General features: G+C 40.7%; 1 protein-coding gene across 2 annotated transcripts in view; it reads left to right on the forward strand.

Moving 5' to 3' along the window:
* LOC126336625 (UDP-glucosyltransferase 2-like) overlaps positions 1–15,017 on the forward strand; it is a 153,495-nt gene that overhangs the window by 23,227 nt on the left and 115,251 nt on the right. The window contains exons 6-7 of one of the 2 annotated variants that reach the window (XM_050000512.1): positions 1,800–2,019; positions 4,595–6,985. The exons of the other annotated variant lie outside the window; for it this stretch is intronic. Coding sequence (XP_049856469.1) covers positions 1,800–2,019; positions 4,595–4,874 — 500 coding nt within the window. The 3' untranslated portion in view covers positions 4,875–6,985. Of the gene's footprint in view, positions 1–1,799; positions 2,020–4,594; positions 6,986–15,017 lie in introns of those variants that run through there. 2 annotated transcript variants of the gene reach the window in all.

Below are 15,017 nucleotides of genomic sequence, written 5' to 3' on the forward strand. Positions count from 1 at the left end.
TGAGAGCCGTCTATACCACAGCCAAATTAACATCCTGCTTGTCGATGACGACCCTTCTGCACCGTGTTGTGCTGCGGAAAACGAGGGACAGCTGTGCGGACAGTCAAAACAAATTAAATGCATAACTGACAAAAACCTTCAGTAGTCGATACCTTTCTCAGTCTTGGACAATGAATGAAAAAGTGTAAGAAAATACGTCGAAGACAAGTAGTTATAAGAAAACGGGTCGTTATTTTTATTGTTTCGTTTACTGCTGAAAATAACAGTTAAAAATGAACAAATTGCAAACTGAATGTGAAAAGGAGCAAGTAATTCAAACGTTCAACGCGTCGCCTATTAAGGTACACATGTAACAGCAGGGTTGACAAGTGCGCATGATAAAGTACTGGTAACATACTATTTCCGAAACTGGTTGTCTAAATAAATACATTACTAGTAATCTTGGCTTCTTGAAGTTTTTCTCTGGGTTTTTAGATTGGGAAGTTATTATTACGTGAAACATAGTTCTCACAATCGTACAATCAAACACGGTAGTTTACTTTTGTGCCTAATGTTCGCCACATATAAAAAATATATAGTGTATTCCACGTACATCTGAATTTCTTTTTCTCATATCTTTACGTAATTTCGGAATTACTGGTAATATAAAGTATTCATTACTTAGACAGATATGTTAAAATTCCATGGAGATACTGGAAAAGGTCAAAGGAATAAATAAAAGAGGAATAGAACCACGAAAATGTAGCAACACCGCAAGGTGAAATTCCTAAGAGTTGTCTTTGTGAGCATCTTCGTCTCCAGGAGTCTTAACATCAATATGAAATTTCTGAATAATCCTGCTCCCGTTTTAAACCTAAATATCGAAAAGTACGGCGGAACATTCTTCAGTATTTGTCACCGAATTGACGGATTCCGTTGTTAGCAGAATAAGCAGCGGAATAATTTCGGGATGTACGAGGGCTATTCGGAAAGTAGGGACGATAGGTTGCGAAATGAAAACCACAGTGAAAATCAAAACTGTTTTATTTGCAACGGTAAGCTACAACTTCCAGTTACTTAACTCTGTAGTCGCCGATACGACTTAGACGTTTGTCGTGGCGTTGTACCAGTTTTCCAATACCCTCGTTATAGAAGGCAGCAGCCAGTGCTTTTCGCTAATTCTCTACGCTGGCCTACAGCTCTTTGTCTGTGCCAAAATGTTGTCTTCATAGCCAGCGGTTCATGTGAGCAGAGATGAAACTCAAAGGGAGACTATTACGGGCTGCATTATAGCTAATCAAACATTTCCAATTGACAACGATGCAGGAAAATCTTCATTGCCCCTGCAGAATGCGGCTGAGAATTGTCTTGAAGAAGAAAACACACGACAGTTATGAAATGTTGGCTGCATAGCTTCAGGCGAAATTTTTCACCAGGCTCTCGGACTTGGCGGGAGACACTATTGTTCTAGGTATCTTTATGGGCTCCCTGTGTGCTCAGACCTAAAAAGAACGACGTAATGCGATCGAGAGGCATACTAGACACACTGCCCAACACACCCGTGTAAAAGTTTATCTGATTTTTACTCCCCTTTTCATTTCGCGACCGATCGTTCCTTACTTTCCGAATAACCCTCGTACCACGACACCATTGGACACTACGATACAAACACCAGCAACATGAGAAAAACTAAAGAAACAGAAAAAAATCAGCGCAGCTTACACCCGTTTCCAGGGGAACAATGCCAGACTCTTCTGTGAGCAAATACAAACGAGATGAATTTGAAGCAATATGTTTTGGTAACGTTTTTGTTGTTACAGCCCATCCAAACGTGCGGCTTTTCATCATGCAAGGCGGCCTGCAGAGTCTGAACGAAGCCACGTACCACGCCGTGCCGCTGCTCGTCATCCCGTTCTTCTCCGATCAGGCGCACAACGCCGCCAAAATACACCAGGCGGGGATAGGCGTACGGCTGGAGTACAGTGACGTCACCAAGGACACCTTGCTGAGAGACATACGAACTGCCCTGCAAGATCCCAAGTAAGCCATAATTTACTTGATTTCGCTGCATTACCTTGACAACCGACACTCCGTCTTCAGGCCACAAGTGGTCCATCGGGACCATCCGACAGCTATGTCTTCCTCATTAAGGATGCGGATAGGTGGGGCGTGTGGTCAGCACACCGCTTTCCCGGTCGTTTTGATAGTTTCCTTTGACTGGATCCGCTACTATTCGGTCGAGTAGCTCCTCAATTGACATCACGAGGCTGAGTGCACCCAGAAAAATGGCAACAGCACATGGCGGGCTGGGTGGTCACCCATCCAAGTGCCGGCATCGCCCGACAGTGACTAACTTTTGTGATCTCTCGGGAACCGGTGTAGCCACTGCGGCAAGGCCGTTGCACCTTGACAACCAATCAGCTGTAATTGAGCGTTTCAGCTACTAAGATAAACGCTGAGGTGACAAAAGACATGGGATATCATCTAATAATCTGCCGGACCTCCATTACCCGGTGTAGTGCAGTAACTCGACGTGTTATTGACTCGACAAGTCGTTGGATGTACCGTGAACAAATACTGATCCATGCTTCGGCTGCAGCCGTCTGTGATTGCGAAAGGGTTGCTGATGCAGGATTTTGTGCACGAGATGACTTGACATTCGATGATGTCCCATAAATGTTCGACTGGTTTCATGGCGGGTGATCTGGGTGGCCAAATCAATTGCTTGAACTGACGAGAATGGTCTTCAAATCAATTGCGAACAACTGTGGTCTGGTTATTGGCATATTGTCATTCATAAATTAGTTCGTCCTAGTAGCTGAAAAGAGCCATTTCCAGCCAATGATCGGTTCAGATGGGCCGGAGGACCCAGCCTATTCCAAGTAAACACAGCCTACACCATTTTTGAGCTACCACCAGCTTGCACATAGCCTTTTGACAACTTAGATCCATAGCTTTGTGGGGTCTGCGCCACACCCGAACCCTACCATCAGCTCTTACCAATTGAAATCGGGGACCAGTCTGACCAGATCACAGTTTTCCAGTCGTCTAGCACTCAGTCACATAGTTACGAGCCCAGGAGAGGCGCTGCTGTTGAAGTAGTGCTGTTAGTAAAGGCGCTCGAGTCGGTAGTCTGCTGCCAAACGCCAAATTTCACCACATTGTCCTAAAGGATACACTCCTCGTAAGTCCCACATTGATTTCTGCGGTTATTTCCCGAAGCCGTTCTTGTCTGTTAGCCGCGAAAACTCTACGCAAACGCCGATGCTCTCGATCGACAGGTGAAGGCCGTCGGCCACTGCATTGTCTGTGGTGAGAGGTAATGTCCTTAGGTTAGTTAGGGTTAAGTAGTTCTAAGTTCGAGGGGACTGATGACCATAGATGTTAAGTCCCATAGTGCTCAGAGCCATTTGAACCATTTTGAGAGCTAATGCATCAAATTTGATATTCTCGGCACACCCTCGACACTGTAGATCGCGGAATATTGAATTCCATAACTTCCAAAATGTAATGCCCCACGCTTCTAGCTCAAATAATCGTTCCGCATACAAAGTCTCTTAATTCCCGTCGTGAGCCATAATCAGGTCGGAAACACTTTTACCAGAATCACCCGAGTACAAATAACTGCTCTGCCAATCTACTGTCCGTTCATACCTTGTATACGCGATACTACCGTCACCTGTATATGTACACATCGCTATCCCATGACTTTTATCATTGCTTGCCTGCCTACACAAAGTGAATAATATTCCTGAAGGAGAATACTTGATACTGTAACTGAAGGTGGAGGGTGGAGAATGGAAAGGAAAAGGAAGGAACTAAAGATAACAGCTGCATCGGAACATTATGCAGAGATGGGTGAAAATGTGTGCGAGACTGGGAGTCGATCACATGATCTTCTGCATACTAATCAGTAGTATTAACCACTGCGCCACCTGGACACAGTATTTACCACAGCTGTGCAGACTATTTTGGAACATTCCCTGACTGACCCACACTCCCACTTCCCACCCACTCCTCCTCCGCAGTCCCCATCCGAAACCTCGATGACTACTAATTTTAGATTCCACTGGAGGTCGAACATAAAAGTGCATCCGCGCTGAAGGTCATGATTGATTACTCATCGAGGTGAATCAGTAATATGAAAGTGCTGTGTCTTTTGTTTTGAGAATTTAAAATTAGCGAGTATGGAGGACATGGGCGAGGGTTGAGGACAGTTGGTGCTAGATGGGAGTGTATGTCAGCCGAGATAGTCAGCACATTTGCCATACAATCCAGGGGGCGCTGTGGTTAACGCAGCTGTCTGGTGAGCAGGAGATCCCAGGTTCAACTCACACTTCGGCACACAGTTTCACTCGTCATGCTGGTTTTGCATGAAGTCCTGATGCAGCTGATATCATTAGTTCCTTCCCTATTCTTTCCTTCTTCCCCTTTCGACCTTCATTTACATAGTTTGTACCCCAACTGTAGATTTTGCATTAATATAATGCAATATGATAGAACATTTAATATTAAAATTTTGTATACGTAGCTGGACTTTTGTCGTTCTCATTCTCTACCGTTTCTCAAGTAACAGTACGCTATAATGTACGATTTTGTGCTTTTGTTTCTCTAGGTACAAGGAAAACATGAGGACTTTATCATCAATATTCCGCGAGCACAAGGCGGACTCTGTGGAGCGCGCCGTGTGGTGGCTGGAGTACGTGATACGTCACAAGGGGGCCCCGCACATGCGCAGTGCCGCCCTCGACCTGCACTGGTGGCAGCGGCTGCTGCTCGACGTCATCGCTTTCGTCCTTCTGGTGACCGCCGTTGGAGCCTATCTGCTGTACCTGTCTACTCGGCGACTTGTTCAGTTCCTCTCAGAATTTAGAGTGAAATTCAAAACCGAGTAGATCTGCTGATGCACAGCTACTGAAAAGCGTATCTGTGATATACATCCAAGCTCGCTAAAACTTTTCTACACGTCAGACCTTCACGAGACATTTTCAGCAAAGAATAACGGAAAACTGTCGTCAACACAATTCTGTTGACGCGTTGGGCACCTGGTAGGCTTTATTTTAAAATTACACCTCTTTCTGGAACGTCACACACTGCATATGTCTGAAGGAGTTTAGTGTATAGCTTATTTTGATAAACATATTCCACTGTAGCGTCAAAGTTCATTCTGGAATTTTGGTACATATTGTTGATTGATTCTCATTGATCTCTAATGACCTCGATATCGACGAGACATTAAACCCTAATATACCTTCCTTCCTTCGTTCCTTTCTCGTCACATGTTTGAACTATTTATTCTGATATTCATTACTAACTATGAGTTGCAGTGGTAAGACACTAGACTAGATTTATGAGGATGGTGGGTTTTAGTGATTTCCCTAAATCCTTTAAGACAATAGTTAATAGTTCCCTAAAGAGGCATGGCCAGTTTCCTTTCCTAGCCCTCCCGTTTTTGAGCGTATGCTCTGTCTCTAAAGGAGTCATCGTCAGTGGATGTTATACTCTAACCTTACTGTAACATTACAGCAGGAATCCCTGGTTATTTTCCAAAACAATTTGTTCTTGTGTGATCTCTTTCGAAGGAGCTCTTAACAGGATTTCATTTCTGCTTGTTCTGTAATTAATCTTTTCATTTTAGCAGCCTTGTCTCTCCCCCGTGTGTCAGAGCTGCTATAGACATTGTCTTGTAGAATTTAATTTGTGTTTCTCCAACGCAGTACGTCAGCAGCATGCTACATACTAAATCAAAACGCAGTTCTCCTCAAATAAATTATTTCCTTCTACTTTCAGTCTTCTGGAGAACGTTGCTGAAACTAAGTAGTTACTTCTGATTATCATTCTCAGACCATTTTGTCAACGAATAAAGTGAATGTTACTGGAGAAAGAGTGGAGTCTGATGTAGCGTGTTTGTTGATTTTATCGTTTTGTTACCTCATCAGTATTATTGCACATATGTTTTATACCTTGTGTGATATAGCACGAAAAACTTTTGTCAGAAAGTGTTTCACATTGTTTCATTTTTTACAGCTCTGCTGACCGCTTTTGCATAATCAAAAAGAGCAATGTGCATTTTGAAATTATAATGTCAGCACTTTTCGATTATCTGTTGCTTACTAAATACAGAATAAAATGATGAGCAATCTTTGTAGAATCCGTTTCAGCCTTCGTCCAAGGTGAAATCTGCACTTTTTATAATTCTTATATTTTTATACAACTCTTAGAATCAATTTCTACCTCTTCTTAAGAACTGGCAGGAATTTTACTGAAATCCATTTTTTTGAGGATTTGTTATGATTCCAGAACATTCAACAGATGTAGCAGTCCTGTTGTAGCAATATACAACCACATTTCCATAGTTTAGCATTTCGTTCGGTCCAATTTTTCAATTTTTTGAGTCTCTCATACTTCTTCATATAAATCAACTGTGTCTTTCTCCTCTTTACTTCAGTGTTCCAATCTATCGTATGCATATTCCTGTCTACCATGTAGACTATATTATATGTTACTTATAAATGAACTAAGTTTTACTAATGAGTATGACGGAATACTTTTCGCCTCGTTTCTTTGCTGTTTGTAATTTCTTTCATTTCAAAACGTTCTCTGAAAGAAGATTATTGTAAACGTCTGTTTCCCTTCAGTGTCTTATTAATCTCTTCATTCCACATTCCTAATTCCCATTGTTTTTAGTTATTTGACATTTGCCACAGTGTTTTATATTTAATGTGCAAATATTCTTCGTTAAGTGTGACAGAAAATACTCTTTATTACTGTAGACAATAAATGCTGTATCATAATCTGACTGATATCTCTTACAAACAGATTTTTATGTAATTTTTTATAAAGTGGTATTTGGTGGGAAACAATTAGGGCAGTGAATTTATGGCAAAATTAATTTTCAGATGTAACATTAACAAACATTACATCAATATGATGGTTTTTTATGTGACAATGAGGTTCCAATATATCTGTATTTATTATTTGGGAATAAATACTATATTTCTCACTAGGTGTCGTTTTGTTCCTATGTTCTGGATGATCATCCTGCTCATATAAATGTTTTTTTGCTAAGCATGAGTTTTGTTTCGGGTGATGTGGTTGAGGTCTGGTAGTCAGGGGAGGGCAGAATTTGGTTACAATTGTGGATGGGGCCGTAGTCAGCTACTATTGATTGCCGTTTATATTTATACACATTTATTTTAAACCAGTAATTCCAGACTCAACAATAAATAAAAAACACACGTTATTAATGAAGGAATGACAACTGTGTAAAATAATAGTGTTTCAGTGCATAAAAATTTAGCAAATAATCATAAAATACAGATACAACAGATAATGTTTTAAAAACAAGCCACTCTGATCACGACTGAAGGCATTATACGCCAAGAATGGCAATAAATTCTGAATGTTTAAAAACTCGCTGCAATTTACAACTTACAAATATTAAAATATTACAGGTAAGTAGCCACAAACACAGCAGAAGGCATCAAACGCCAGACATCGTAGTAAATAAGATTTTAAGGCTTACTGCTAAAAATACCAATACCAAATTAGAATTTTAAGGCAAATTACCACAATTACAGATGAAGGCCTTATACGCCAGGAATGGCAATTACATTAAAAAAATTTAGAAACTTGCTATAAAACAGCAAATACAATAGCAAAGGTTAATTTTAATAAAAACAAGCAACTGATCACCAAATGGGTGAAATAAAATAAAGGTAAACTTTGTAAGACAACCCTTACACTGCTAGATTTATTTCAGAAGGCGACCTGAACTGAACTATTAACTAGCATACATAACCTTTAATGTAGCCATTACAAGATATTATAATAAATAATACAATAATAAAAACCAAGGGCCAGTCACATACAGTGCTCCAGGAATTGACTTCTGAGAACAAACACTTTCACAAGCGATGAGATAGGAAGCCAAGAGTTGTATTCACTTCACAAGATGATAACTCAGGCTAGTGTCAATGCAACGAATGACTAATGATAACTTGTTGAAGCTACCTGACGTCCAACAAACCAAATACAACAATGGAACAATATGCCAAACCTGGAACCAGCAGTCTGCACTACGTCCGCAGACTACAGTGTTTATAGCGCCTGAAATGAGAAACGAATCACTACCACCAGAGTAGAAAAATCACCAACCGGCCTTCAATCGAGAAAGCTGTCAAGACTAAACGCCTTACCGGACAGTGAGCAAGGCAAGGAAACGTACACCTCCGTTTTATACAGCAACCTCCAGCCAGGAAAATAAGCAGGTTGAACTTAACAAATTGTAACAAGCTGAACTCAGTGAACAGTAATAAGGAGTCGAGGAAAGCTAATCAGATCTGCCTTCCCCAAACAGTCCACTCGCTGCTCTTTGCCTCAGCTACACTACGAGCAACAAAACAACCCAAGTCACTGGAAAATCGCGAGATATCACACTGGTGGAGGCCTGTCAACTTGAATTCAAGTGCACTAATCTTAAAGCTTTCAGAATTCGGGTTACGACGAGGTCGTGCACCCTTTTGTCCACAGCCCTTCGATCCGGCAGTCTATGCGCGCTACCATCGGCCCCAGCATGTTCTCGCACTAGGCGGACCTGGTTCCTCCTCAGTCCCCAACCGACTCCACACTTACACGACCCATAAAAGTAACGACATCGCCCCAAAGCAGGGCAACAGTTACTACATATCGCTGCTGCCATTAGCAGACAGACAACGCTTGCGAAATGGAGTGGCCCCAGTCAACACGAGAAGAATAGAAACAACTGCAACCGTGCCAGCTGAACGATACCGTCCGGCCTCCAACCGAGGGCGGAAACCTACAAAGCACCAACGCGAGCCTCAGCACGGCTCAGTGTTTATTGCTCATTTCAGTAAATTTTGCTGGAAGATCTTTTGGTCTTATTGTATGAATTTTCGATCGACTTGTTCCTATTTTAATTTCTTGCAGGTGACCAGTTTAGGACACCTGTGTCCATTTGCAAACGATCCGTATCATGAATTTGACAATACAGGCAATAGCCTATGTATAAAATCAGGCCTTGCAGTGATGATGAAAACGGCACTGCAGTTTCTGGTCGTAGGCTATGGCTTGTATTGTCACACTCATGATACAGATGGTCTGAAAATGGACATAGGTGTCCACAACTAGTATCAGCAAGAAATAACGAAAGTTACTTCTCAATGCCAGTTGTAATGGAGCTGAACCATTTATTTCAATTATAAAACAAGTTTCTGACCTATTTTTCGCCTGCAGCATGTTGCAAATTCATATATAGCTCATACTTTGTTTTGAGGCATAAAGTGACAGCCATACGGCTGGTACCCATTTTCACCTTCTGCTGAGCGATTTTATACCCCGCCACCGTTCGCCATTCACCGGCACCTGCGATGCGGGAGGAGCAGCAGCATCAGGGATCCCAGATGGCGCTGTAAGCTGCAGAGGTGCCAAAGCATTCGTGTCAGGTCCAGAGCGGCAGCCCAGAGCGGCAGCCTGGAGTCTGTCAACCGTGGTCAACGCAGCTCAACCTGTTTACAGACAATGGCCAATTCCTCCTGCATCTATACACAACACTTGCAGTACCTATCCATCTTTAATCAGTTTATAATTGTATCACAAATAAAGTAACGCTAACCCAAGACATCGCTGGTTGCAATCTACGTTCTGCTGCTACACAATGTCCAGCTTATATTCTATCAGAAAGTCGCCCACACAAAGAATGCACTAAAATTTACACAAAAAATTAAATTGAGTTCGAACTTTATGAGCTACCCAGAAGAGAACGGTATATTGACACATAGTCAACACGGATTTAGAAAAAATCGTTCTTATGAAACAGAACTCTCTCTTTACTCACACAAAGTGTGGAGTGCTATCGACAAGGATTTCAAACCGAATCCGTATTATAGATTTCTAGATTTTCGGAAGACTTTTGACACCGTACCACATGAGCTGTTTCTAATCAGACTGCGTACTTTCGGAAACCGGATTCGTGATTTCCTTTCAGAGACGTCACAGTTCGCAGTATCTGACGGAAAGTCATCGAGTAAAACGGAAGTGATTCCTGGCGTTCCCAAAGATAGTGTTTAGGCCATACTCTGTTCCTTATCTATGTAAACGATTTAGGAGACAATCTGAGCAGCTTTCAGGTCTTAGATTATTGTTCTTCATAGTCTAGTAAAGTCATCAGCAGATGAAAACCAGTTGCAAAATTGTTATTTTGCTACCAGGTCTCAGGGCTGTGGGAGAGTGGAAGGACCAAGCTCACAGAGGATTCCAAACACAAACTTTATTTACCAGCCATCGAAACAAGCAATAATGATAATAGCAGAAAAGAGTCTTCATCTTGCGTTACGGCCTCTGTAGGACCACGGGTAGCACCTTCGTGAATTGCATTTTCCTCTTCTTCTCCCAGAACCTCTTCGTTCTTTATCTTCTTCACTCCCACTCTTCTTCCGAGATCTTCAGTGTCCTTTTCTCCCGTCGCCTCCACTGTTTACATTCTATTCTATTCCTGTATTCTTCTCTGTCGTTGATCTCCAGCATACTGGTCGGTGTATATTAGTTCCTCTAATTTTCCTTTCCTTCGACTTGGATCCCCAATTCCAACCATTCATTCCGAAGTTCAACAACCCACTTGTCCTCCCTGTCGTTTCCCACACTCTGTTCGTCATTATATACATACTTATCCTAATTACATACCCAGCAAACCCTGCCCTTTTGAGTCTGATTTCCCCAGATATTGTTCTCATGTCCCGGTACAGTTCTTCCCTAGGTCTTCGCATCCATCTCTCTCCACCCCTTTTGGGACCTAGTATTTTTCTCAGTATTTTCCTCTCTTCATTCTCTGCCCAGTTTTTTCCTAGTGTCATTATCTCAGAAGTATATAATACTGCATTCCTCAATGTTGCATTGTAGTGGCTTATCTTTGCCTCTGTGCATATATTCTTTTATTGTATATCTCTCTCGTCATACCTCATCTTCTTTATCCTCTCTGTTATTCCCTCCATGCTTCTGTTCCTTCCTGTTTCCCAGTCTGCAGTGGTATTGAATGTCTTTGTCTTGTTATAGGCGATCCTCAGCCCCCACCTTTCTCGGCAACTTACTTAAGGTGTCGAGTTGTGTCTTTATGTCTTCTTCTGTCTCACTTACTATTGCTATGTCGTCTACAAAGGGTAGGCAGTCCACATCAGCCCTTCAGCCCTGTTGTCTTTTTGCCCCCCCCCCCCCACAGCCCCCCCCCCCCCACATGGGTCTTTAGTATTCCATTTTCCTTGATTATCGCAGAGAAACACTGATATTACAATTTACTTTTTATTCAGATAATACATAAAGTAAAAACAAATCTGAAAATTCTTGCAAAGCAACAAGCATAAGGTGTAAGAATACGTATTTTGATGTAAGCCAATTGGCAGTGACTTCCTTCAACAAAAGAAGGAATTTTTAAAAGGTGGAACTTGTGACAAAGCTTTCTTCTTTTAAGAAACAAGAAGGTTTGAGGAAAGACTTTACGGATATTCTACTTTTCCAATGCAAATATTTAAGAAAAAAACTATTTGACAGAGGACTAACAATCCTGGCAGTTTTCTTATGAATGTAAGGATGAATCCATCACAGGTGAAGAAAATCGCTTAAGGCTAAACTTCTTCTATGTTGTGCAGACACCGTTATTATGCCTTTGAAGGAAAGGTTTCAGCAGCTCAGTGACTGCTGTAACGTCTTCAGAGTTATTTTTGACATTAAGAACTTAATAAAGAAATATGATCTCAAAAGAGGATGAGAACCTAAAATGCATTCAGAAGAGATAAATTTGTAGGATCTTGCAAATGAATTGGAACTGTTTCCCCCTATGCTTCCAAAAACACATGTTTAGAAGTACCCCATCTCAACTTCGAAATGAACTTGCAAGGCATTTTTCCAAATGTAACAGTTTCGTTTTGAAAATTTTTGTGCATACAGGTGTCTGTAGCTTCAGCAGAAAGTAGTTTTCCAAGTTAAAGATCATTAAAAGCTGTCTTACACATTCAATGAGAAACGAGCAGCGAAGAAGGCTTACTTACCATAATAGCAGTGGAAAGACAGATTGCACGTTCTCTGGACATGGAGAAACCAGTGAACGTATTCCCCACTCAGAACCAAGAGAAGTGAAGATTCTGGTGGGTACTTTTTAATATAACGTTTTTCTAGTTTAGTAGGGTTTTCCCCATTACATTTATCGGTACACAGAATCTATTAAATTATATACCTGATTATGCATGCTTATAGTGGTGCTTGTAAAAATTATTATCACCAAGTCACCCGGGCTTTGCTCACATCTACTGTGAAGTATTGCTAAAGTGTGATCACCAGTGATTAAGGATCACGAAAACAAAACGTAACAATGCATTTAAATACAGCCAATTTCTACGACAGCTCTCACTGGCTGCTTATCTTGACTATAAAAGCAGATCAGTGTTTCGAGCAACCCGGAAACCCAGCACTGAAGTAGTGTTATTGTTTCTTAAAAAGCAGCCGCTGTGATATCTGCAGTAATCTGTGATTCCCTCAATTTATATGAAATACTGTAAGTTTTTTAGAACATATCCAAATAGCAATATACTTTCTTGTTGTTAAATTAGTGAGTTAAAAAAACCTCTATATCAGGCATTTGATTCCGGATATAATTTTCGAGCATTATTTTGCAAGTGATACCAGAACAATGAAGTTCTTCTTTGTACCATAATGTGTTGCAGAGGGTGTTTTTCCAACGTGAAAACTATTTTGACAGCTGTAAGGACGGCCTTTCTGAAAGGTCTGGAAAAATATTGGGTAATTTATGTAACAGACGCAACTAAAATCAGTACAGAATTGGTTCAGTGTTACTGTAATGTCAAAAACATCTAGTAAATTTTAGATTCCTGTTTTTCCAGTGCTATTTGGTGTGGATTTAGATGCAGGTTCGTTCATTTTAAATGGGTATTAGTGTATTTTTGGTACTTATTTTCCTTGTTTTAGAGTACATTTCAGATATTTTTGTGCATATTTTATTGGGTAAGTGCTTACATTGAACACGGTAAAGCCAACTGGTGAACCAACGGGACAGCAGCACCGTTTGTTTACATTTAAGAAACAGATGAACACAGATATTGAGAAATCTACACTAAGCGGTATCTGACAACTCGACGTTAACGTGCTACACTTCATATAAAAAATAAATGTATGCTTTTTTACCAACAAGTATCAACTTACCCACGACTTCTCGTGGGCTTGCCATATGCAGTCGTCAGTAAGCTAGTACAGTACTTAATAAACTCCTGGCCTGTATGTACATAGATTCTCAGATTCCTCAATCAATGAATTTCATCGGAACTGTTTGAGCTGCAACCCCCCCCCCCCCCCCCCCCCCCGCACACAAACACAAACACATCACACATTAATCACAATCACAAACAATCACATATAATCATGATAATCACGAAAATCATGCAAAGTGTAAACAAAATTACATTTCAGGAAAAGAGTGGGGTTTCCAAACTCAGACTTTGCAAGGGCCCAAAAAGCTTAAATCACGTGTGTGAACGTTGAGGAGTGCCTAAGAGGGACAATGTTCTATGTGAGCCATTAAATGAAGCAGCTTTAGGAATATTTGCGCACAAATAATCAGCAGTTACGGTATATGGAAAGAACATCATACAGTTGTCCATGTTCAAATACATTCGTGATGCTGTTCATTTTTAGGTGACACACAACACGAGTTTGGTGCACAAACATTGTGTTACAGCTGTTAGATAACTGAAGCTGGCAGCAAACGTAAACATAAGGCGTTGACGCAGGGTGTATCGACATGTGCCGATAACAAGTAGGGAGCCAGAAATCAACTTAGTATCAACAACTTACAGACGTTGTGTCACTTCTCACTAGAGCTAAACTTGGGAATCTAGCAGTCACTCTAAGTGCTCAAGAATCAAAATTTAATCTCATCTTCATTACAATTGATAACTGACACATTTTGACGTGAGTGACTCTAACTCCCTTCCATATTTATGCCCCTGGTGTTCATATAGCCTGTTGTACACTACCCTCTCAAATATTTCAGAAAGAACTGGCAGCAGACAGATAGGCCGATATTTGGATGGTACATGTCTCTTACAACCTTTGTGTATCGGCATCACTGTGGCATTTTGTAATCTATTACAAAATAGACCATTTTTCATACACTGGTTGCATATCCAACATACAACCCCGGTTGTTATGATCAGTTTTTACCAATTGCCACACCCATAGATATCTGACAGAACTAAAGTGCTTGTGAACCCAGGCCCTGCAAGGTAAGGAGATCCAGGATGAAGTCATGATTAGACATCAGAATAACAGTCGTCACACATGCCCTAAAATATTTCTGTGAGGAAGGGGTGGCCTCTTTCTAGAACACACACACAACTGTTACCTGTACTAAATCTTTTTGTTACAGAAAAACCATACACATTGGTTTCAAGTGTGTAGTTGGCGACATTGCAAAATCCTCTCTAATTAGGAAGAATCTGACAATTAAAAGACATAGTAACCTTTCAAAAGCGTTCCTACATTAGAAAAGAACTGCTAGTGTAACTTCCAATACAATGATCACAAAACAATTTACCCCCAAGGTATTTCACTCACCACACTTCAATACGCACTATTGTCTATGCCAAGGGTTCCCAACAAAATTTTCTCGAGGACCTCCTCATCGACCATCAAGTACCTAAAAAAGCCACATTAAGAGCCTTTTTATACGTTTTGTATTTTTGGTACTTAGAAAAATCATTGACATATTCATTACTGAAAAATTACGGAGCTTAAAACTTTTCAATTTAGCCATCATTGTTATTATTACATTTTTGATTATTGCTCAAAATCTTTATCTTCAGATCTGGGTGTTTAGTATAAAAAACTCCTTAAAAAATTAAAAATTGAGTATGAAATGAAAATGACAGGAAAAAATTAAAACTGCCTGTATTGGTCTTTCAAGAGTACTACACTTGAGATTGCATTGAGCAGACATGTGTGAAAAATAGTAAAAC

This window comes from Schistocerca gregaria, chromosome 2, assembly GCF_023897955.1.
Source record: "Schistocerca gregaria isolate iqSchGreg1 chromosome 2, iqSchGreg1.2, whole genome shotgun sequence".
NCBI classification, from domain to species: domain Eukaryota; kingdom Metazoa; phylum Arthropoda; class Insecta; order Orthoptera; family Acrididae; genus Schistocerca; species Schistocerca gregaria.